Source organism: Gallinula chloropus (genome assembly GCF_964237585.1).
Source record: "Gallinula chloropus genome assembly, chromosome: 7".
Taxonomy (NCBI): domain Eukaryota; kingdom Metazoa; phylum Chordata; class Aves; order Gruiformes; family Rallidae; genus Gallinula; species Gallinula chloropus.
Genome location: NC_140092.1, coordinates 20969736 through 20995109, shown reverse-complemented (window position 1 = coordinate 20995109; position 25374 = coordinate 20969736). Strand labels below are relative to the sequence as shown.

The window sequence follows — 25374 nt, the reverse complement described above, 5'->3', positions numbered from 1 at the left end:
TTGAGAGAATTCTACAATTTTAAAAATCCATTTGTGGTTTTATTTCATTTGAGTGGATGTGAAAGCAAAACCTGCCTGCAGGATGCCTGTTAAATACAGCATGTGAAATAAATTGCTAGCCCTGCATTCAGCTAAGCATCACTTGACTAAATAAGAAGTGCTTGAATAGACCTTCTGTGTGATTTGTCTGTGCGCTGCATGTACAGGCTAATAGTATAGCACTGAAACCTTGAGAGGTTTGGGCTGATCATCCTTTGCTGTCCCTGTGCTTTGTAGGAAGTCAGTGTCTTAGCAGAAATCTGCCCAGTGGTTAGCTAGAGCTGAATATACCAAAAAAGTAGGGCATCTGAAAACCAGGTCATATTCTGTAGTGGAAAGCGCATGTATGTATGGATATACTGTGGGTTTGGAAGCACTGGAATGTGTTGAAGGTTGTTAGGGATTATTTCAGGTTCATAAAACTCAGTGACAGTAGATGAGGCAATGGCAATGTGTATCACAAGCGTAAAAGGCTCTGGTGGTTTGGGGTTTTTTTGTTAAATGCCAGGAGGAGCCATATTTGTTTTCGCAGTGCCAATATGAGTATCTCTTTCTTATACTGGTTTAATTGGATTAAAATGACATATGGCTTCTTTCCAAGGTCACATAAGCAATGAGAAATAGAATATAGGGACTACATCAATAAATAATGGAAGTAATTGAAAAGAGGAATTTTGGGGGGTCTCCTCAGGAATGTAAATATGTATGAGTTATGTAAGCAGCATTCAGTTCTGTCTCTGTGGATCGCACTTCTCATAAGCAGCACCGTGGATTTCATCCTCTGCTCCCTTGCGTAACAGCATGAACTGACTGCCTTGGAAGACAGTAGAGCATCCTTGAGATACTTCGGGCAGTTATTGAAATGCAGAGCTTTAAAGTAGTCTAGAGCACAGGTCAGGTCGGATTCTTCAGTAACCATGTCCTCGCTACAGCTTGCAGGGCAGTAAGCACTATGGGGAAGAAGACTTGAGCTTGCCATTGGGTTTTTATTCTGACTTGAGGATATTTGGACAGTTTCTTCATAGTTTATACTATAGCTGGACATAGTTGTTTACACTGATGTTAAATTAGTCTAAATTAGTCATGGCACTTACAGTGAAATGCATCCTTGGGTTTGGAGTCTTTGCACTGCCATGTGGAGGTGTTAAAACAACTGGAGTACTTCAGATATGTTGAGGTGTAAGCATACAGCCTGCTCAGGGGAAGCCAAATAAAATTGGATTTCATTTTCCTAGGAATGCAGTAAACCCAGAGGAAACTTGCTGTAAAAATTAAAGTATTTAGGGTCTTCTAGTTGTTTTGTGTCTAACTTTGATTGCTGCATGCTCTACATTGCTTCAAGGTCAGCATGTTTAGAAGTTTGTTCCCTCTTTAAATTCAGGTAGACACTGAAGTGCCGTTCTTCTCAGGCCCAGGAAGTATAGTGCACTTGCACTGCTAGCTGTGTATAATGGGTGTCCTCTTTAGCAAAACAAAACCCTGAAATGCTTCAGGAAATACTTTATTTACCCATCCTGTGGCTTGTAAAATTTATTTATAGAAAGTAACTATAACAAAAATCTCAATGCTTAAGAACTACATAGGCAAGATAGACCCACATTAAGTATGAACCACTGTCTTCCAGTGATTAAATACAGTATTTGCCTCCTTTATCAGGCCATTAAGAATTTTTACCAGAGTGAGATTAGTGCTTTTATGCCTTTCACGCATCACTGGTGTGGCAGAGTAAATCATCATCTCTGTATGATTCTATATAAACTGCCAGAGAAAGACATGCTTTTATGAATGATTCAAACCAGTCATTTTGAGCTACTATTTTTTTTTTCTGTTGTATAAAGGTAAAATTCTTGACAAGGAACTAGGTTTTGCAGATGGAGGTCAAAGCTCATGTGCATTTTGTTCAGATTTTTTTCAAGGTTTGTATACTGAACACTAAAAGTGTAAATGGTTATGTCTCAAGATTTGCATCCAGCCCTTTTTGCTGTTCTTTCTCCTCCTATTCTTCTCCTAAGCAAACTGTACCTAGTACTCTTGCCTCTCTGGTGACTTTCATTGCTTACTAAACCTAGTTACGCTCTTATTACCTATCTTGGGAATAAGAAGTGTCTCAGAGGGCAAATGGCAGCTGATGTCATTACAGGAACACCAGTTTGACAAATCTCCTTTTTGCCTTGTTGCTACAAGCAAACATCAGACCTGTTTGAGTAGATGGTATCCTTTTCCAGTGCAGTTTCTTCCCTAAATCCTGCCTCACATCACATTGGGAAGTATAAAACTAGTTCTGTGCATCGCGCAGCAGTGTTCTTAAAGGAGGATCCGAAAGCCTCCAGCGTCATGAGTTGCTTAGCTGTTCATATGCCTTCACACACACACACACACCACCTTTCAGAATAATCAAAGTACTGATTAATGTCTGAAACTGCAGCTTTAATATAGAGCTGTAGAAAGACATCCAACACACAGAGCACTACCAAGTATTCTAAATCTAAATGTCTGGTAGAGGGATTTGATACAGGATGAGTATGTTAAATATTTGTGTCACCTACCAAGGAAAAATTCAGAAGTAAAGCCAGCTTATCTATTCTGAGCAAAAGAAGTTGAGTAGCTGGAAACCATTCGTCATGGGGGATTTCGGATTTAATCGTGTTCCTGTTGAAGTCAATGAGAGTCTTTGCTCCTGACTTCATCTGTTTAAGACTGGGTCCTAAATGACCTGCCCTCATGTGCTTGATTTCAGTCTTAATTAGGTCATAGCTTGAGTAGGCATGTAGGTGATAGCTAAATGGAGATGATTATTTTCAGACGGTAGAGCTCTGTCTTGGAGTCTGTAAATAGTTTGTACTCCATGCAAGTCTCATCCCAGTGATGTGTTTATGATGGGTATAAAAGAAGATAACACTACTGATGTTCAAATAAGCCTAGATAGCAGAAAGGAGCTGCTAAAAACAACCCCATACACTCACACAAACCCAACCAAAAAAACCCCAAACTAAAACCACAAAAAATCAAACCACCAAATAACCTGACTGAGCAACCGAAACCATGCCAAAGTCAAACCAGTGACCTATATGTGGTGTTAGCAGCTAAGCTTTGCATATATTTAATAAAGCATGAACATGAATGTAAATGAGGAGCCTTGCTCAAGAAAAATCCTTGGAGAAGGAAGAACTAGAGCACTGTGAAAAGTAGATGCGTGGCATTTGGCTTTCTGACTCCACCGAAGTGAGTGATGTTGGATTTTGTTATTCCTTCACTTAGATTAATTATATGTGAAGGACGCCTAAGTATTTGTCAACATGAAATAACCAGAATTGCTGCTTGAAGCTCAGCTTCATAGCAGAATAGTTAATTGGAGTGCAAACAGGAAAGATCTAGTAAATTATCTCTGCTAATATCATTGCCTATTTTAAATGTGCATTTGTTCCCACTTGATATGTCTACGTGGAAAGGGTCTGGCTGTGAGTTCTGTTGCTGAGAAGTAGGTTGGGGTTTGAAAGCGACAGGCAGCTATGATGACACTTTCAAACCTGAATAGTTTTTAATTTACTTTGGGGGATCTCCAGTGTGGTAAAACTAGACTTAAACTTTTAAACGCGGCCTCTACCAGTTCTGCAGCTTATGCAGATGAATCTGTTACCATAGTAGAAATGGCTTGCAGCATTCAGACAAATAAAGCGTTACCTGTTCAGCCCTTTTAATTTGGACTTTCCAAGGCATAAAGCAATAGCTTATTTGATGAAAACAGTACTGTGACATTTCAGTGCTAGAATGCAATGTTTTGAGTGTTTGAAGCCAATTGGCTTGCTGTTTTGTGTTACTCTTTGTTGGCACAGAAAACTCTGAGGTGGGTGGAAGGCAAAAAAAGGTTCTTGGGTCTTTAATTAATCAAATATAATTACACGTTAAGTAGCGTGGAGGCAGTACTGAATAGACTGGGACCACACTTGGCACTCTCATTGGGATCAGTAGCAAGGTATGACAATCTCTATTTATAGATTGGCTGTTAATTTAGTGTCATGCAATGAAACAGTGTCTCCTCTGGTTTTTATTGTTTTTAAAAAAAATTCTAATCCGTGAGTGGCGTGCTGCATGAGAGGAACCTAGTTCTGTCCAAAGTTGACAGACTTAACGCCTTTAGGAAAAGTGCTGGTGTTTCAAACAGCTCTTGACTGTCTCACCAGATCTCGTATCAAAAACTTAGTTGAAAAACTGTTTGCAAGCAGACCCCATCTGTCTTGGCTTATCTCCCCCCAGAACAAAACTCAGTGAAGGCTGCATTGGTCAAGCTAGTTAGCTTGCTGAGTTCACCCGCACATTTGTGCTTCACTCTGCAGATGTACCTGCTGTCTGTGGTGCAATGATTAGTGTTGTCAGATTGGATTGAACTAAATCTTTATTATTTTAAAGAGACTGTTAAGTGCTTATTTTTACCATTATAATATGGTAAACTAGTGCTGCAGCATTATTAGTTATTGATTGGGATTACAGTTACTGGTATCACCAGTACCTTTCTAACCATGTTCACCAGCAGTGCTATTCTCTGTGACATTTTCCTGGCTATGGAGAATTGTTTCTGCTCTCTGCCCTACAGGGAGAAGAAAATAGCATTTGATCTTCTGAAAAATGAATGTATCAGCAGTATAATTTACATCTGTTCAATTTAGCTGCCTGCATACTTGAATGTAGAAATAACTCACCTTAAATAACCTGGCTTGCGTCTTGCTGAGGTGTTGCTTTATAGTTATTTATGAACTTTCTATTGGTATCACCTTGACTGGTGTCTAGTGGTTGTAGCAAGGGCACTAATAGCCCAGGGTTTTGTGTTCAGCTTCAACTGGGTTAAATTTGTTTGCTGTTTCTCATTGTGATAGCATGCTGTTCGTACGCTCCTAGCAAGTAAAGGTTCTTCCTCAAGATGCTCATGTGAACAGTTGGTGGTGTTATGGAAATACTTCTAGTTAGGCAGGAAACAGGACAGCTGGGAACATTTGTGCTGAAATTCTTTTAACAAAAGGTCATCCTTTTCTTAAAGAGAACTGTCAGTCCTTCAGTAGAAAGTCTAGAAAGCGTTGCAAATAATAGTCGTTAATGACTTCACTTCTTTTAATGATATTTTTACTCTCAGGTATTTCAGGGGCCTTGATTTTTATCTGTATGTGAATACTGTTAGTATCAGAAGTACTTAAATTGTTTAAAACGTTGTGTTTATACTTACTACCAGAATAGGCTTTGTGCTAAGCCCTTCGAATATTTGAAATAGTAAACCGGGAGTATTGGAAATGCTTCCAGCAGAGGAATGAGTGAATTTACTTATAAAGCCAGTTGCAAATTATTCTACTCCGAATAAAACAGGAAGCTAGAAAGTTTTGCTTTTATTAGCCATAAGCATGGGCCCCTTATTGTATAACTGATGTAAAATCAAGGCTGATAGATTTCCACAAATACTGCTGCACAAGCTACCTTAACTCGCTTATGAAACGAAGGCATTTTGCTACCTGAAGTCCTAATACGAAACAAATGGCAAAACCATTAAACCTGTTTTCCTGCAGCTCAGGCACCTCTCAGCCAGGACTTGGGGTCAAGGAAGACAAACTGCACGTGTCATGCAGTGAATATTGTTCTTGCTGCGTGTTAGAGGTACAAGTCAAGGTGCTCATCGTTAGAGAGCTTTCACAGGGATTAATCTCACGTAGAGGTTTGGTTTTTACGGCAAGTTACAGATGAGCACCAGTGAACACCACAGTTACCGATGTGTACGGATACCTGAAGTATCAGCTCCTCAGGAAAATTTCTTTCATCATCTTTCCCTTCCTCCCTCCTCACCACCCAATTAAGCAAAAATGTAAGTTTGCTGTCTCTGTAGTCTTTTGTTAGCTTAAACAGAGAGACTCTCAGGGGAACACTAAACGCAAAGAATGATGTGATGAGTGTTTTAAACCTCCTCTGCTGGAGCTGTTTGGTCCCCACAGCGGGCACAGCAAGCAGTCACTCCTCAGGGGAGTCCTCATACGTGTAGCACAGCCTTTGCCTAAGTGGCCTTTAGTTGTGCAGTTTGGTTAGGAGTCACTGGGAAGAGACGTCCCTTAACTTCCAGGTGTGATCAGAAACAGGGAGAGGACTGTGAACCTCACAAAGGATGGAGACATACTGTATCTTGCGGCTACGAAAAGCGCTGGGTACTGCCCTGTCCTCTGTGCCTTACTCAGCTTGGCAAGATGTCTACGTGAGGGCTCTGTTGAGTTGCTGCTCAGGCTGCTCCTGAAACAGTGGTTTGCAATGTTCTAGGCATGTCCCTGGGGGGACATCTTCGCTGCTTATTAACAGGAAATCTGTTTAACATAACAGGAAATACACAAATAGGTCCTTAACTATGACGTGTTCGCTGTCACAATTGTCTAAGTGCACTTTGTGTGTGTTTTTTAAAGAGGGGCTGCTCCAGCAGCACTTAGGGCTGCTACGGGGCACTTGAGATGCCAGATTTTGTGTTTCACACTGAAGCATGAAAGATTGAGTTCGCATGGATGATTTTAACAACCAGCAGCAACTGAAGTGGTTCTGCTAAGAACCTATTTTTTTTTTCCTGTTGATCAGCAAATTAGGTATCACAGCTAGGGTAGCTTTGAAGTACTGTTTCAAGGTTAATTTTAGACACATGTTCAACTGTTCTGGTATTCCTTGAGACATACTGTGCTGCTACCTTCTAAAGCACATTTTCCTGAAGCTGTGAACCTATCTCTAATTTTGGTGGCTGCTTTTCCTTCATTCTGCAGACTTTAACTGTGTGGTACGTGCAATCAAAAGAATGAATAGCACAGGTGCTTAAACTGTAAATTGGAATAGTCATATATATGAAAGTAAAAATAACCTTAACTATGTGAACTAACACAGCAGAGGTGGATGCATGCAAATATGGATTCTAGCGTGTTAGAAAAACGGTACTGATCTAGAGTAACCCAGAGTCTTAACCAAGCTATAAAACAGTTGTAGCAATAGATAATCCTCTAGATACATATGGAAGAAGTTTTCATGGATCTTCCCTTATGTCATCTTCTAGACATTCCAGGGTAGTCCTCTGCAAATAGGGAAAACGTGTGCCTCTGTTGCATAGAAATGATGTTACGGATTAATGCTTTTTGCAGAGCAACTGGTTATTTTGTTCAGTTAGGGAAAACACCTCTTTAGGGACCGAACGTGAAGTTAGTGTAGCTGGGGAGAAACAGCCTGCTGGGGTGGTGATGAAAACCGGTTCAGATGCTGATTGAAACAGGGTCGTTGGGTGATACTGTAGTGATTGATGGTGAAAATACTACACTAAAATTCTCTGTGTAAATCTTAAGAGATCTGGGACTGATTCTTGAGGTATTTGGGAAGTCAAGTAGGTACTGTAAACTTTACTTTTCTCAGTTCATTTCCAGCCTGTAAGCTTAATCATGCCTACGTTATCACTGATTTTTTTTTTTTTTTTTTTTTTAATCCATGGGTAAAATTCATGTCCTGGCTTGGTCTCTGAATTGTTTTATACACTATATTTTTATTCAGAAATTTGTGACTTCTCTTAAAATGAATCTGTATATACTAAAAGGAGAATTTGGATGTTAGCTACTTATTTTGTAACTTGAAAATGCAAACTGTGGTCATTGATTTTACGAGGAAAACATTAGAATGAAACTTTTTAGTCATCTTTTGGTAGATAAAGTATGATTATTATGCATAACTCAACACTAATTATAGTGCTCCTTTACATGCTTAGAAGTGCTAATACCTCACTTCAAAGTTAAAGAATAACATTAGTGAATTCGGGTCTAAACTGAATTTATTTGTGTTTAAATGTACATAGAGTTTCATAAACAAAGAAAGCTGTTGCTGGATACGTTCAGAAATAGTATTTTGCACAAAAGGCAGCAGTAGAAAATACAATGAGACTGTGCAGGCTCTTTAAATTCCAACTGCCTGTCCTACTTTTGTTGTCCATAATATCCTTTAGGCAGTATTTCAGTGCCATGCTTAAGTCCAATGACATTTGTTACAGTCATATAACATCAGCTCATACTAGTATGATTGAATAAATAGCTTCTGAGTTCAAACTAAAAGCCACATTGTCCTATCTGTACAAGATAGCTGCAGACACTGTGCAAGAAATAATGTGTATTATTTTCCTAGTCTCGTGGTCAAAAATGTATTTTACAGGTCGCTTGAGTACAGCTGTTTTTAAGGAAAGATTATGGTTTCTTGGAAATTACTGAGCCTTACGTAGACTCTTCATCTGAAAGACTTGGAGTAGCTCAGGAAAACTAAAGAGTGGTATCATATTCTTGAATCTGACATGAAGTTGTGCTAACAAATGTTCTGGCAGCTAATTAATGATGTGTGGCTGTGAAGGAAGAATTGCTACACTGAATTAGGAGAAGGCACCAAATAATGAAATGAACTTCAGTGGTTCAATTAAAGTTCCAAATTAGTTTCACATTGGGTGTTTTATTATTTTATTTATATTGGTTTATTTTTTTTCTTTGCTGCAATAAAGTGGGCCTCCATAGTACATAAGCAAAAAGCAACTTTCAAACCTAAAGGCTTAGTTCTATGTGCTACAAGAATCCTGTTTGGATTCGGAGTTGTTCCTATAATTAGCTGTTTAAACCTAGGGTTGTTGGAGCCAAGTTTGATGTGTATATCTAGAATAAATTTATGATACAAAAAATTAAGTCTGTTAACTTCTCTTATTTGGATTTGCAAATAACAGCATCTCTCCTAGTTACTTCATGTTTATCCCTAGCATGCTTGTAATGCTTTCAAGCCCTTCTGGAAGGATCATGTCAGAAAATTGGTTGAAAAATAGTTAAGCCATCTCCATATCTGACTTCCCAGAAATAGGAGACTGCTGTGCGTTGTGATAGCAGAAGTGAACACTTCTCTGCTAGCCTCTTAGTATCTGCATGGACATGTGGCACGGAGAGAGATTATAGTCAGTGATTTAACCTACATGAAGTCAGGCCAGGTTTGAACTGGAAGAGAAGGGATCATGGAAAAAAATGGAGAGGAGTGTTTTGTGGTAAGACTTGAAAGAGTGGAGCAGTCTGGTGAAATGCCTTTTATGTCTAGGTTGGGTTTACCTTGCCTCAACAAGGAGTGGTGTAAGTGGCTTCCTGAGGCTTTTTCCAGCCCCTGTGTTTGTGATGCAGAGTACGGCAGGGTGGACTACAGTATTAAGAAAGGTGCAAGTTCAAGCATTGCAGCTCAAGCAGCATCTTTCTTTCTGGCTCTGCTTCAGTCATTTCACCCCCGATAGACCGTGTGAGCTGGGGTTTCCAGAAATGCTGGAAAAGGAGAAAGGTTGTCTTGACATCACTCTCTGTGGTATTGCGTGAGGGTTTCTGAACCACGTGGGTATATAGCGGGCTTCTTCCTGCATCACCACACACACACATGCTGTCCCCACTGAAAGTCTTTTCATGGATATGAGGATACCCCAAGTCTAAGTGTCTGCAGACAGTGAAATCTGTGTGCCTCCAAGAAGGATGTAGAGTTAAGAAGGAGTTGCCAGGCGTTGCACTGGGGAGGCAATTGGTGGGATCTGGGAAGAGCTTGCAGATGGTATGAACTAATCATGGTGGGATTCCCTGTCCCTGACTTTGTAATCAGCGGCTGCAGAGCAAAGGGAAGAAAAATACGCCATGTCCTGTACTTGTGATGGAGCAGTAGAGGGCACCAGACAACAAGGAGCAACTCCTTGTACGGGAGGTGTAAATGGAGAGAAAAGACAGAAGGGAGAAAATAGAAACAGTGAGGAACATCCACCTTCAACATCCCTCTGTGTTTGGTTCTTTGGGCAGGGATGACAAGGCACAGATGCGACTGTCAGAAGGTATGCAGCTTCAGATATCTCTTTGCCTACTTGGAGCAATACCTGAGCTAGAAACATAGTAAAAGTACACCCCTTATGTAAATTTATTTGCTAGCTTCCAGTATAGCAATTTTCTTCCTTGAAAAACTAGAGAATTCAAAGTTTTCACACTGCTTATAGCTTACATGATGAATTGATGTACCAAAAAATAAATGCCTAAACCAAGGCTAATAGATTGAGATACAGTTCACAAACTTTCACTTGGCCCTGTATTGGCCAAGGCATCAGCACACCATAACACATCCTCGTGTAATTACTTTCCATCCTGTTCTCATCTTTTTCCTTAAAAATGGATGCAGCAGGGTGGGTTTTTTATTAAGGTGGATGAAGAGTTGTTTCATTAGTGTATTTCTGGCCAGTTCCTCTCATATTGAAACATCTGTGCTGTAGGCTTTGCGTTATTACTAGAGTGAACTAGTTCTCCCATCCTCCACTTTTCTTTTACCTCAGACAGAATGGTAGTCTAGCTGGTGCACGTTAGAGTTGTCTTCTCAACACTGCACAGCATTTCAGATGTGTGTGTTTAGTTTGCTGTCATGTTAATGTATAGTGGGCTTCTTTTTGTTTATCTTTGTAGTCGATCTGTGTCTCATTCATGCCTGATACATGTACTGGTTAGATTAAAATACTATTTCAGTTCTAGATGTTATTCTTCCACTGAGCTTGATTAAATATATTGTAAATGCAATATTAAGATATAACCATTTTATAAATTAAGTGTTGAAAGCTCAACTAGTGCTCCTGTAAGATAGGCCTGTGGTATGTTATGGGCACAATACTGAGATTTCAGAGTATTAGTCAGACTTGCACATGTACTGTGTGTGTAACAGGCAGACATCTGTCTGATATGCTATTTCCGTGCTTAATGTTCAAGTCTGGGACTCCTTTAAGTTCTTTATAAACATGGCATGTAAAGATTTTCCTTGCCAATCTTCTGATCCATTAGATAATTTGGACATTGCTATTTCACAGGTTTGTTTATTTGTTTTTAATTCTTCCCTGCCATCGCTGCTGACGTTGTCAATGCACCCCTTCTAGGGGTGACAAAATGTGTGGCCATTTGACATAATCTCACCCAATACTAACTTTGTCATCATCAAGACTGGAAAAAAAACCCATGAAGACAGTGTAGGGCACAGCTCAAGAGAGTCTTGATCACCAGCTCTTCTTTCAAAAGTTGGTCTTTAAAAAATCCCCAAGCTGGTTGGTCAGGCAGTTGCAGCAATGACATGAGTTGAGCCGATGCTCATATTTGTGCTTTTATTATGGAAGCCACCAACAATGTATTTTCTTACAATGTCTGCAAAAATACCTAAACTGCCTCTAATCTATTTCCTTGCAAAGCTTCCACATAAGGTTAATGTAGGCTTTAAAACATCAATTATAAGCTTCAGAAATGTAAGGCTAATGAAACATGGAGATTGGGTGTGGTTAATCAGTACAGTAACAGATCCTACCAAATTATGGCAAATGAAAATGTGTTGTTAACATGCTTCCTCAAGGGTGAAAAACACTTCCCAGGTAATCAGTAGTGCATTTGACAGTGTCCTAAAACAGATGTATAAGCTTGAGAGCCCTATTGCATAGGACAGTTGACACCATAGGGAAACATGGACACATCAATGTTAATCACTCCGATGAAGGTATGTTTTTGTTTGAGAAATGCTGAAGGTCTAATGGATGGTTAATTTTGATAGGCACGTACACATGGGGAACCCAGTTCAAAGGCTGTTATGTGGGTAGGAGTCTACTGGGGTAGGAACTGGGAAGATGATGTACTGAGGCTTATTTAGGAGCCTCAGTGCAACGTCATGCTTGCATTGTTAGTATTTTGTGTGCCTTGAATTCATGGCTGCTTCCACGTCTCCTGATTGCAGGGCGAGTGAGCTCTCCCTCAAGAAAAGATGTCAGGGGCATGCTCATAACCCAATAGAAAAAGTCCCTATCATCACCTTAGTGGTGGGTTATCACTTCAGAGCCTGAAAGAGTATGAAATAAGTGTCAGATTAACTGTCAAGAGGTACATTGGCATCTGTCTTCTTCAGAACCCATGTGCAGAAATAGTTAAGGACTGAATGAGGTTGCCAAACCATGCAAACACTTGCTTAGAAAGATGTGCAACTGGAAAACTGGCCTTGCTTGCTGTCTCTTGGTTTCTTCCCAGTCACCTGTATTTGCATGTTTCCTCTTCCTCCCCTTTTTGTGTAAAGTACAGGGCAGTGAAACTGCGCCCTTGGTTCATGCTCCATTTGTTGTGTCAACAAGCAGAAAGCTAATAAAGAGCTGCATGTGGGATATTATGATTTCTAGGTAACAGCTTTAGGCTACAGGACTCTGGTGTGGTCTGTAAACGTTTGGTTCCTTACCTAATAGTCGGTGTTGTAACGGGCAGGGAAGCATTTGACATGCTCATAGGTTCTGCTTCAGAAGAGAGGTGCTCCCACCCGGTGTGGCCAGCACTGCACAAGGTACGTGTGTGTTAAGCGTGCAGTGAAAACATTAAACGGGCATAGAACTCTCTGAAGTATGTAAATGCATCGCAGATTCCCCTTTCCTTATCACTGTCACATGCATAAAGGATATCCAGTTCTGGGGCTGGAAGTGGGGGGCAAAAAGGGATGGATTTGAAGTGCTGTGCTGAGGCTAGAAGTCAGCGCTGTAACAGTGGAAGTCAACTGATGAGCTGTCATGAGAGGACAGATGCAGACTTAAAAAATGGTACTTCATCTGAATGCCTGGAACGATGTGTGATGATTCTGCACTCTCCCTCCAGGCTGTATCAGCATTTGAGGAAAAATGTGCTGGAAAACCATTGCACACCTGAAAAGGAAGGCAGAGGAATTGCTGCTGTGTACATTTTAATTTTCCTGAGTCAGTTTAAGCATCTAGGTCATGTTTTACCTGCCTGCAGTTAAGTTTTGTTCATTTCCTGCAACCTTTTTAAAAGCCACTGTGATGGTTATTATTTATTTTGTTCAGAACAAAAAGATTTGATGGAAAAGGATTTGGTGACAGCTGAAATAAGGTGTTGTTCTGGATGTGGCTGACGCTGAAGAAGGGGAAACTCAGGAGAGAGGGAGGGCTGCAGCTCTGCTCTGAAGAGGATTTAATTCTTGTCTTGAGTTTCAGGCTGTGTTGATGCAGAGGGGGAGATGCAACTCTTTCTCCTCCCCCACTTTCTTGAGACAAGACCAGCTGAGTAAGTAAATAGAAGAGTTTCTGAGGCATAGCATCATCTTAGTTTCAGCTGGGTAAATTATTCAGGCACAACTCTGGCGTATTAAGTCCTTTTCCTGTGGCCTGGAACTGGCTCATGATTGATGTGCTTGATGCATGAAAAGGGCAAGTCTGGGCTGTCTCCATTGACTTATACAGACAGGCCTGAGGCAGAGCTTAGAAACAGACCATCACTTCTTCAGGAGCCTGTTGGTACACTCACCAGCCTGGACTCTGGGAGGCACGGCAGGAAGGTGTGCTTGTCAGGCTGGATCCCAGCAAAAGTTGACCAAGCTGTGGAGCAGCTGGGAGGGTTGGAAGACTTCCATCCAAGTCTAGCCTGTCAAACCTTCTTCAGACACCGCTAATTTAGTTTCACGTCCGCTTTCCCTGTGTATTTGTCTGGAACTGCATCTTGGGTTCATAGCCCAGAGCAGCAGTCTCGAAAGAATCCAGGGTGCTATTCTATAGCTAAGCCAAATTTCCAGGTCTTCTCAAAGATAATGCATGCGCTGCTGCATATTAGACCCAACAGCTTCCTGGTATGGATGTTGTTAGTCTCCTGCTCTGAAGTGCTGTAGCTTGTCAGGAGGCAAGCTTTAAAATGGAAGCTGTGAGATCCAAGGGCTGATCAGCCTTGGTGTTGCATTGCTGGAATAGCTTGTACGCATGGCGGCAGGGGTAAGGCAGCGGGGGAGCGTGGTGGGGCAATTCAGAGAGGGGTTTTTGAGGCCTCAAAACTAGCTGGGTAAAGATTAACATACAAAGTGACGTTATGTACTCACTTATGGGCTGGTTGGGATGTGAGGCTGAGATCTGCTAACTCCTGGACAGGAAAAATTCCGGAATCAGACCCATGGGTCATATGATACCGCATGGACAGGATTGTCTCACGTACAGGAGTGAAAGGTACAGCATCTCTTGTGGAGGTCAGCAGTGTGAATCTTGTTCTTCAGGCTCAGATAGAAACAGGTTGACATTGAAGTTTACATTAGTGTTATTGGTATATTTAAAGAAATCTGATCCAGCTCAAAACTTCATTGAAGACAGTGAGCTATGTTTCATGACTTAATGTATAGGATACATGTTTTGCTGTGCCTTCCATAACTTAGTTCAGAATGTGTTTGGCAGCATTTCTTTATCTTTATTTCAGTTTTTTAGTTGAAACTTGGCCAATGTTGTGAATACTAGTGTATATCTAGTATGCAAGGTTGTATTAAGTGAAATTTCTGGTCCAAGTGTTCCCTCCCACTGTACGTAGCAGTACATAGTAGCCTTCTCTAGTCCTTACTCTCTTTTTTGTTTTGGTATTTCTCCTTAGCTCTCTGGTTTGGGGTTTTTCTTGGGCTGGTAGTGTGAGACATGCGTGTATTCAGTTGCCAGTTATAATTAGGTGCAAACCAGACTTTTTTACAAAGGAAAAAGTTAACATATAGATGCAACTAGATGCTTCCTCTTTCATGTTTGGGAAGTGAAAATGTCAGTTTGCTGTTTTAAGTCTAACCCCAGTGCTACTTGTACAAACTGGTCAGCCTTACAGTATGTGAAGCCACCCTGAAGGTCAAAGTAATGGATTTTTTTGTATGATTCACTGTAAGCTTTGTATAAACTTTTTTATTTAATTTTTTAAATGGGCTATATTACTTAATACTGTGAAGTATTACTGTTAACTATGGTTTAGTGAGTTTCTGTGTTAACTTCAAAACTATGCATGGTGCTTTTCTCAGATGCTTTAAATTCATGGATTTTATTCTTATGTTAAAGCAAGAGAAATAGGGGTCTTTTTCTGATAGCTAACTGTGTAAAGGGGTTTGTAATCAGACCCCTTAGTTTGAGTGAGGAACATGGCAAACACATGGGTTATATTCTGAATGGGATTCATGTTTTTGTATGGAGTGAGACCAGTTTGCAAGGAGAGCTTTTCTTCATGGTGTATTGTATCATAGCGGGGAGCACACAGCAGTTGGGGTGGGAGTGCAGGCAGGTGGAAAGCCAGCCACAGCCTTTGGAGCTGGTGGTGTTGGACAGGAATGACAGTTGGAGCCCCAGTTTAGTCACACAAGCCTTGATGTAACTAATGGAGAATGGTTCCCAAGCCCTCCCAAGTTCCCCCATAGAGGAGCCAGGGGTTATTGGTTGGATAACCCATTTTTACTTCAAACCCATCTTTTTTTTTAACCCCAGCTGAAGACACTCCATGCGCTCTCTGTGGAATTTTATCTTCAAAATCAACAGATAATTACACAGAATGGCTCTTTGAGCTGTTCCTGTTTGCCAACACAGGTCCTGTGTTTATACTACCAAAGCCATCAGGAAGAGTTGGATCTCAGGAAGTTGCATTCATTAGCCTGGTGCATACCTTCCCTCTCACCAAGACCTCTTTTGCTGCCTGTACCATAGTTGAACCAGTGGAAAGGAATTCAACTGTGTTCTCATTTGCTGACAGGATGTGTCTGACAAGGTCTTTGCCAGTGTTTCACCTCCATTAGTGAGATTTTTTTTTTTTTTTAGGAACTGCTAATGTATGGTGATGGTTGTAATGAAAAGCTCTATTGCTGAGCTGAGTTACTGCAGGTGTTGGCCTAGGGATGCAGAAGTAGTGCCAGTGTTCATACCTGGCTCTTTTCACTTACCTAAATCTTTTGTCAAAGATGTTACCTACGTTTAGATTCTGTTTTGCTGTCTGGTCCTTAGTGGCAACTGCATGTGTCTAATAATGCTCAGAAGCTCTCAGGATAGCTATCGAGCTAGAAACAGCTGAGAACTACACCTGTAGCTGTGCTGGGGCAATCCTATCACAAAGCCTGTGTTTAGCCTTCTGGCAGGTAATACAGAGACTTGGAGAAAAACTCCACTGTCGTCAATGTGACCACCATGGGCTGTGATACCATCATGATAGCAGGACAGTTGTGGGATAGCTGCAAGCTGTGAGGTGCTCTGTGTGAGATGTCTGATGCTTTTCTGGGCTCATGAGCATGCCTGGACTCGTGTAGTAGGCAAGTTAGAAAGCGAGCAGTAAACTTTGATTGAAAGTGGGACTCCTGAGATTGGCTCTTTGGCCAGCAGCACTGTGGTGAGTTGGAAATCCCACATCTCTGTGTGTATGGACTATCAGCAACGTAACGCTTCCCAGCCCAAAACAGTGCTGAGAGGGGTTACTGCACTTTTGGATGGATAGCTTAGGTTCCCTGCTCTGGGGTGCCTGTGGGATCATTGCTGTTTGCCAATGCATCCTGGAGCTGTGACAGGGCTGAGGTGTGGTGTAAAAACTTTCCAGAGCTCGAACTTGCCTGCTGCTCCGAGTCCTGCTCTGAATGCTGGATGTTGCACTACACCCCAGCTCACCTCTTTGAAAGCAGAGAAGGACTCTTTCTGCAGGCCAACATTCACTTTGTATTGATTGCCCTTCCCAAACCAAAGCCAATAACTAAATTGCTGTGTAACAAAACCACTAACAGTCTGCTGTCATTAATCCGTGGAGCCTAGACCTTCAATGAGTTCTGTGCTTAAAAGTAAGAAGCCTTAGCTTTTAGTGAGAAAAGCTAGCACTCAGACCTGGTAGCTGAAAGACTTAGCCTCCTTAACCTGCCAAAAATATCTCATTAGTCAGTTTTCCTGCATTGCTCTGGTAACTGTTGTTTGTGGACTAGAGGGCTTCCTCAGGATCTGGGTTCCTCCAGAGATTTCTGAGCGCACTGCTAGCTGTGGCAATGAGGAGAGCCCTCAGTGGGAGTGGGCTGGTCTGAGCTGCTCACAGATTTACTCTTCAGCCCTCACTGCAAACATTAGAAGGACAGGTGCCTTGCTGAATATACAATTGAAATAGGTGTGTGGAACTGTTTGGCTTTGGCTCCTGCAGGCAATTCGAGTTCCTTGTGAGCCTTTGTGTTGGAAAGGAAGGGCTGCTGCGTTCTTGCAGAGCGTTTGGCTGTGTTGCAACAGACCTGGTTACTGATGCCTAGGCATACTTTGATTGATGCACAGATCAAATGACTGTTGGGAGTGGCTTTTGGGGTGACGTCCCACGTAGAATGATGTCACCAAAAGATTTTAAAAAATTCAGGTGTGGCACAATCTGCCAATTAAACTGATTAGTGCTCTGGCTGAGTCCTGAGAAGGAGCTCCGGCTCTAGAGCCCTGCGTATTGAAGTGTTTTATTTACTGCCTTCGTCTCGCCTCGTACTAGACTTGTACCTGGTACCTGCACTGCAGCATGCTGTAAATTGAGGTAGGGTACCATGCCAAGGACTATGTGCTGTCCAGGGAAATATGCTACCAGCTTGCAGATGTCCCTGACTGCTTGGAAGCTGTGACGCTGGAATAGGTCCTGCGACTCCCGTGGGATTGGGATGGAGTGCCTCGCTGCTCTGTTGGCAGAAGTGAAAGCAAGCCAGGAGGCAATGCAGGCTGGACAGAAGGAACTAAAGCACGATGTGGAAACATCTCAGAAGGAAATCAGAACAGTCTTAGCACTGCAGAAGAGCCAGCAACAGGTGAAGGAAGATCTCAAAGCGGAGGTGAAGTCCAGTCACTTGGATATAAGAATGGTGCTTGAGGAAATCCAGCGAGTCAGAGAAGAAATGGAAGCTCGATTGAATACTCAAGCTGATCTGGTTTTGCTGATCAAAGAAGTGAGCACCAATCTAACATGTGTGGACAAGACTTTCCAAAAAATGGAGGAGAGGCAGAAAGTTTTTACCAGCCTGTATCTTCCTACAAGAGAAAATGTTGAGCAAGGATTCTTCTTTGAAAAATGCTTACACAAGACACACGTGGGTTTTGAAAAACCTCTGGAAGCTAACAGTTTGGATGAGGAATGGGAAAAGAAGGTGCTTAGGGGTAAGACAACTGTGACTGCAAAAGTGTGGGGAGAGAAGAGAGGTTGTTCCTACTGTCCTTGTCAAGTACTTTGTTTAAGCTATTTGGAGTGCTTTTAAAGAAATGTAATATTTTTAGAAACTGAATCTCTTTCTTAAATAATTTCTAGCTAGTGTTGACAGTCCTATAGACTGTCCTAGTACAAAGCAAGCAAAGGAAGGCTTCAATTTGGCTCTGCAGACCAAAAAGTGGGGGACAGATGTTTCATCTGGTAACCCAGCAGCAGTGCACAACTTTATGGAACCCACCTAATGTACAGGCAGTTGTGTATTTCTTGCTTCTGAGCACCTGTTAACTACAGAAGCTGTGTATGGGAAACAGTTTTCTTTATGGAGAAGCTTGGGATGGGTCTAATAGTCTCCCCAAAGGACTGAAGTCCATAGCTGCCATCTGTGTAGCAACTACAGAGGGAGGAAGAGGATTTCTGGACCTTTTCCGAGGTCATGGGATATTATTTTTGCCAGCAAGATATTGACCCTTGCAATCATAGAATCATTCACCAAAGATTCAGCCTTTGCAAAATGAGGGTCAGTCTTTGCGAAATCACTACTAAGGATAGCATAGGTCCTCAGATGGTGATATTAGTTACAGATCTGGTCTTCAGAAATCAAGTACTTCAGCTAGATTAGATACAGCGTTTTTGTGCCTGATGGAAAAGAATCCAGAATCTGACTTGAAGGTGGGAATTGTTCTGCTTTACAAGTGTGACTGTATAAAGCTGGCAAGAGAAAAGGGCAAAGTGAGGAGGACTTGGACTGGTAACTAATACTGTTAATTTAGAGTCCCTCACTGATGTGTTGTATCAGTAATTAGACTAATGATGCTTTTGTTTTAATGAAAGCATGGCTTTTGTTTTGAAACCACAGCATGTCTTCTGCACAAATCTGGAAACAATCTGTCATTGCCCAGAGGTACACAGGCCATAAATAAGCTGGTGCTAATCTGTAGAAGCAGCTACAGAGGTTCATGCTAGCAAAGAAATACTTTTCAGCATTTGAAGTGGCTGTGTGTAGCACATGCCTATGATAAAATTGCCTACAGGAGTGTCACTGAATTTCTCTAGTGCATGGTTTTTGTTCAGCTTTTTTTAGTACAGTATCCAGGGTTGGCTTGGTTGGATGTTCAAATGAGCTTCTAGGAAAAAAAGACTTGGTAGTTTAGGCACCATGATAAAAGCACTGGTGCAAAACTGGCAAGCTGATAGCAGCTGGCTGAACTCTGGAAGCAGCATGTATCTGAAGTCGTGTGTCGTTTCTGGTTACCCGTTATATCACTCTATGGAAACAATGTCACTGGGTAACAGCATGTGATATAATGTTTTATTTTGCCAGAATAAAAATTGTCTGCAAACATTTGTTCAGATTTAATGCAGATCTGTCAGAGTCCTAAAAATAGTTTCCTGTAGTTAATTAAACAATTGCATTAGCATCTGTATTGCTGATTTTACCCTTATATCAAGAAGAATGCTCTAGTTTGTATATACTGTAAGTGGAGCATTCAGGAAGGGAGGTAGAATATGCAAGACAGTAGAGCAGGGAAGGACTGACTGTATGTGTTCATTCTCTAGTCCCTGCTTTTTTCCCCTTTCTCCTTGATTATTGTCTCTTGTGATGATTTTTTTTTCTTTTTTGAAGAAGCTAAGAAGGTAACCAACACAGTGTTCTCCATAAGGTTACTGGAAATCTGACATGGATGCTCTCAAACTATCATTCATTTAGAGGTCTGCTCAAGGTGTAGCTATGTTTGCACTGTGAGAAAAGAATGGTGGTACAAGCAAGCTAACTAGAACTGGCAGCCAAGATTGATCTTTCCTTCCCCTGCAGATCTGTATTTGGATTTGGGCTGTGTTGATAGACCTTTTAACAGCTGTGCTACTGAACTGTGAACCAGTATGTTTGTAATTGAATGTATAACCTTTAACTGTCACCATCTCTGAATGCCACTGAAATTTCCAAAAAATACAAGAACATCTGAATGTTATAAAGCAACAACTATGAAGAGTGACAGAAAATCTTGTCTAAGGAGGATTTTTTTTTTTATTTGGAAGATGAATAGGCTCAGGAGGTACTTCATACCTGGCTCAGTAAGAGAGGCATAGGGGGACATCAGTGTTTTGGACAGGAAACTTCTTTCAAATGCTGTGAAAACAAGGGAAGGCTGGGCAAGGCTGATGTATTAATGCAGTAGTTGGTGTGTCAGACTAACAATAACTGGGCTTCAAAGCTTTGGATATTAACACTGCCTCCAGTTGTGTGATTGAACCTTACAGTGCTGGGACTATTCCAGACTCACTTGACAACCTTCATACCAGGTGCTTGGGTTTCAGAAAGGCTTTGTGAACAACAACTTCTGGTTGGTTAGTTTGTCCCCTGTTTTTCCACATGTTCCTGTTTTTCTTTTCTTCAGATCTCACTTCTCAGGTTTTTTTTTTTTTCTTTGCTTTATCTTGAAGAAATCTTGTTAAGTTGAAACTCTACAAAGTAATCTCCTTAAATGTCTTCATTAAATTACCAAGGGATATTTACGTATTGCATCAGTCCTTTATTGCAAAAGTGTTTGCTCGTTCCCCGGCACGATCAAACGGGGAAGACTGGCCCTATCTGCACAGAGGGACTGGGCTCCCTTTCCTCTCTGAAGGCAGCAGGGAAACCTGTAACCTCCATGGTGTTTACGAGTCAAGCACTGGGTTATGTAATGCAGCTTCCTCTGACATGAGATGATTGTGTACTGTGCAGGGATCCAGGTTGCGACACAGCTAGGAACATTAAGTCATCGATGTAACTCTTGGACCTTGCATTGGGAGGAGGGGAGCAAACTTGAAATATATTACATTTTAGAGCATCTTTTAGTCTACTCTTTGTGACTGAAATTGCTGACACGAAGAAATGCTGCAAGATACCTAGTTAAAGCTTAAACCTGAGCTCCAGAGGCCAGTTTTTGCAATTAAAATTTTGAAAGGAAGAAAAAGGCTGAGTAAATGTAGGGAAAATGGTTTTGTATTTGGCAATACTTAAGAATGTAGGGAATAAAAGAAAATCTGTGGTGTGAACTGAAGTAGTCAACTCTTATGTTAGACATAAGTTACTGGATAGGTAGAATGACAGAAATCTTGCCTTTTATGAAAATATTTCTTCAAAGCACAGTGTGAAGAGTGTGCAGAGAAGTGAGCCACAGAATACCTGAAGGTGAGGGTGAACTGCAAAACACCATATACAAGGCTGCAATGCCAGAAAACAACCTATCAGATGGTAGTGTCTGCTCTGCAGTGCTGCTGAAATAGCCGTTTCTCCTAGCTTAGTATTCAGAAAGTTTTCTTTTGCATCTGTCTTTAAGCTTTGGTGAGATTTCAACATGAAATACATGTTAATTAACTGTTGTTATTGTTTTTAGTTGACAAGGGCAAGCAGCGGAGTTCCAGGAGCCCATGCATACAGACTCAAGCTTCCACAGACGGGCATTCACCTGCCACAAAAACAGCTGAGTTGACACAGTACAAAACAAAATGTGAGGCCCAAAGTGGAATCATCCTGCAGCTGAAAAAATTTCTGACAAGCAGTAACCAGAAGTTTGAAGCATTAACAGTCGTGATCCAGCACCTGCAGTCTGAGGTAAAAGCTTGCAGCTAATAGATTCTGGCTTTAGTTTGTTGAACTCTTCCTGTCAAGGGCTTGTAAAAAAACTGATATCCTAATACGTGACATCTGTATTTCCATTCCAATAAGTTCTGTTTTCCTGTGGAGGTGGCAGTTAAACCTGCTTCTGGCATCATTTGGATAGAAGAAACCCATCAAAACAGAACAACCCTGGCACTGAGTTCTGTGGTCTCTTCGCAGCTTCATGTCTTTTTTGGAAGAGAAGTTTTTACATTTGTGTAGTTAAGAGTTCTTCAGGGTTGAGTACCTTTCCAAGTACGTAGTTCAAGTCCTGCCTTCGTAGGAAAGGCAAATTTCAACAGATAATCTGCATGACCTTACTTTGTTATCTGACATTGGATAGAAGAGTACATAAGAGGTAGATATGTTTTCGAGCTGTTCAGAATGAAGTGTGGGATTGCAGTGTTTGTATTTACTGAATCCTGCATCTCTGGTAGTAACTTAAAATTATCCACACTTCATTTGGGAAAAAAATGCAGAAATGCACCTGGAATTTTTCTGGTGTGGAATTAATCTGGTGTAGTCTAATGTTTATTTGTTCTAGTCTTTTTGACATGCATAATGACTTCATTGGTTTGATATTATAGTAGCAACTTTGGTTCTGCATTGAGAACTTGAGAGAAGAAAAACCTGAAGTTAAAGAAACTGTAAGAGTTAATGGGTTTGTGCTGCAACAGTTGATGAAGGTTTTAATAGCAGGTTCTCTTGCATTTATAACTAATGTTCCAAGATTGGTATCAGTTTTATTTCAGCTGTTCTGATATGCAGTGATTTTTATTGCCTAGTATACAAAAAAAAGCACCAAGTTTTCTTAGTATGCTACCAGAAATGTCACATTCTTCTCTTGTGGTATAATACCTGCTCGCCCTCATTTCGTCTAAAAATACTGTATTTAAGTCCAAGTCTGGCTTAACTCAGTAAGAGCTGTGGCTCTTGGCCAGTGCGTGGGTTTGCTTTGGTTGGGGTTTTTAAGCTCTTGCTTAGAACACCTTTTTCTGCTAAGGAACTAGTTTAAGATCTTCAAAGCAATTGGATACAGGATTTTTGGATGCCTGTCATTTAATATGAAATTGTGAAATTTATATGTGAAATTCTCACCGTTAAACTTCTGCGCAATCGTCTAATTACTGTATAATTAGCACCTTGATTTTTTTTTTAGTAACTTCTATAGTGTCGTGGCCTAGATTCTTCTCTCAAATACTTTGTATTGCAACTTTAAAAAAATCAGGGATGCTTTAGCAGTGTAATGTTTCATGAGAAGCAGCCTGTCATACCTACTTGCTTCTTCCAGGATGTTTTTCAGGTCAATTAGTCTAAACATGTTTTCTGGGTTTTTGTTGGTTTTGAGTTTTTTTAGGATATTGGGAATGGTTATTTTTTAAAAAGGGCTGCTCAAGATGGAAGGAGGAAAGAGAACTGCTTGGAGGAAACTTGTTAGTTTGCTGTTAGCTTCATTCTTTTGTCAGATGGAAAGAAAAAAATTTCCATTAAATTATATATATATATAATTTATATATATATGAAACTGAGCTAAATATGCCACATTGTGATGTACTTTTATACCAGTTATTGGCATTGATAATGTTCTCTCCTTTTCCCAGGATAAGATGATGCTTGGTGAATGGTCACTGTCTTATTCTTGTGTACTTACCATAAGGGTAAGAAGGGCTCTTCTTGCCGTGGTGTTACAAGGAACACTCAGAATCTGGTAGCTTGCTGGGGGAAAAAATCCTGTAGGGTTTGTGTTTTATGGAACACTGAAGAGTTTTTTTGGTTGTGCGGTTTGATTATGGGCTGGGTTTTTTTCCTTTCTGTTGAGGTGTGGAGTCTAGTATAACTAACTTTAAAAGTATATTTTTCTGAAATATCTCTTGGAGATGTCTTGGATATAGTTTTTAAGCTCTTCGACTAAACTTGGGGAGAAACTTGGAGTTAAGCTTTAGCTCATAAGGCAGAGGAGATTCATAGCAACTACTGCAGAGTTGACTGAAAGTAGTTCCAGCTTTTCTGGTTTGTTTGTGGGGTTTTGTTTAAGAAAAAAAGGCAAGGAATCACACTGAACTGATTACAGGAAGAATGAGATTGTGCTTCCATTCCTTCCAGTAGAGCAAGTGTGAAGTGACACAGTGCAGTGTAAGTTGATGACACTGCTTGCTGTAACCAGAGGAAGGTTCTGCTCTGGACTCCTCTAAGTGCTGGTCAGTCCTTGCAAAAGGCTGATTCTCCCTGCAAGTGCCAGTAAGCTAACCCAGGTGAAGAGAGAGTTTCTTTGCCAGATGAGTGATGTGGGCTGTCGTAATGTGTGGTCAGAGCAGTGCAAGGGCGAGATGGGGACGAGGGCGGGCTGCCTGGCCAAATGGAGAAAAGAGCAGGGTGAGCTATTAGATCTTTCTGAAGCCATGCAGCCTAGCCCCAGCCTCTCCCACTTTCCCTGCAAAGCTGAAGTTACTGGGAGGTGATTCAGCTGCTGGGCTTGTTTGGGTTTATTTTCTGGGGTTTTTTCCTCCTCCGTGCCAAGATCCCAATGCATTTCTGCACAGAAGCTTGAAGTTGCTTCTTTGGAGCTCGTTTGAAATGGGAATATAGCTGGGAACAAAATCGGGGCTTGCCGGCAATGACTTCTGTCAGAAACGCAGCCAGCACATCTGGAGTGAAGTTGAGAGGCTGCTGCCAAAGGGTTAAATGAGATTGAGCAATGCTGCTGTGCTGTTTCTGGCAAGCAGGAATTGCTCACCAAACTCTGCCTGAGCTCAAACCTGTTTGTGGCAAGCCTTATCTTGGAGCTGTCAGTAATAACAGCTGCCCCTGATAATCATGCTCGAGCTGTCAGGATTTGTCCAGGGGGTTGATATACTTAACTACCTTTACACCAAGACTCTTACTTAAAAATGTTTAAAGCACAATTTCTACCTCACAGAAACTGGTGTGGCACTGGGTTAGTACCAGTTAATAACCCTCTTGGCATCCAGAGTGCTTGATGGCAGTGAACGGTGTGGCTGGTGAGAAGGCCACGCTGTACCGAGATTTTTCTGTTGTTGGCTGTGTGTGCGATGGCGGTGTTAGAAGCACGTGCCAAACTGTGTGCTCATCACAAAAGCAAGCTTAGTTTTTCTAGGTTGCTGTGCTCCCCCGATCCCCTGGTAATTCCTGTGACTTCATAAGTACTTTCCTGTTTTTTAAGTTCAGATGAGAAAGGAAAAGTGGCAGAACAGGGGAAATGGTGAAATCAGCCATTTACAATAAGTGCGCCAAGTGCCAAGGAAAGCCGTCTTCCGTTAACTTTAACTGTGCTGAGCTCTGAGATTTGCACCACTGCAGTTTAGTTGGTCTTTTAACTTCCCCATGTATTCATTTCATGTATTAATTTTGAATTTATTCCTTGTCCCTTCAGTAATGGATGCATTTACAGAGGCTTTAATACAAGGTTTAACATCTGCAGTAAGTCAGGCCATGGCTGCTGCTCCTGGGGCCTTGTCTTCGTGTCTGTATGGGCTCACAGTGCTCGCCAGGCCTTGAGGGGCCAGTTCAGGCATCCAGTCAGGAAGGGGGGGAAAAAAAAGTCATGATCTAATTTTATAGGTCTGTCCCCACCCAAAGTGTTAAGGATATGCCCCTGTGCAGTGGTTCACTGTGGGGAGTGAAGAGCAGCTAGTGCTGGGGTGGGAACATGTGCCCAAGAGGTCTACA

The 25374-nt window shown here is 41.4% G+C and overlaps 1 protein-coding gene across 2 annotated transcripts in view; it reads left to right on the top strand.

Moving 5' to 3' along the window:
* Positions 1 to 25374, top strand: part of MTUS1 (microtubule associated scaffold protein 1) — an 85773-nt gene that overhangs the window by 35649 nt on the left and 24750 nt on the right. For both annotated transcript variants that reach the window (XM_084266879.1, XM_084266878.1), the window contains exon 7: positions 21425 to 21642. In XM_084266879.1, coding sequence (XP_084123005.1) covers positions 21425 to 21642 — 218 coding nt within the window. The remainder of the gene's footprint in view (positions 1 to 21424; positions 21643 to 25374) is intronic.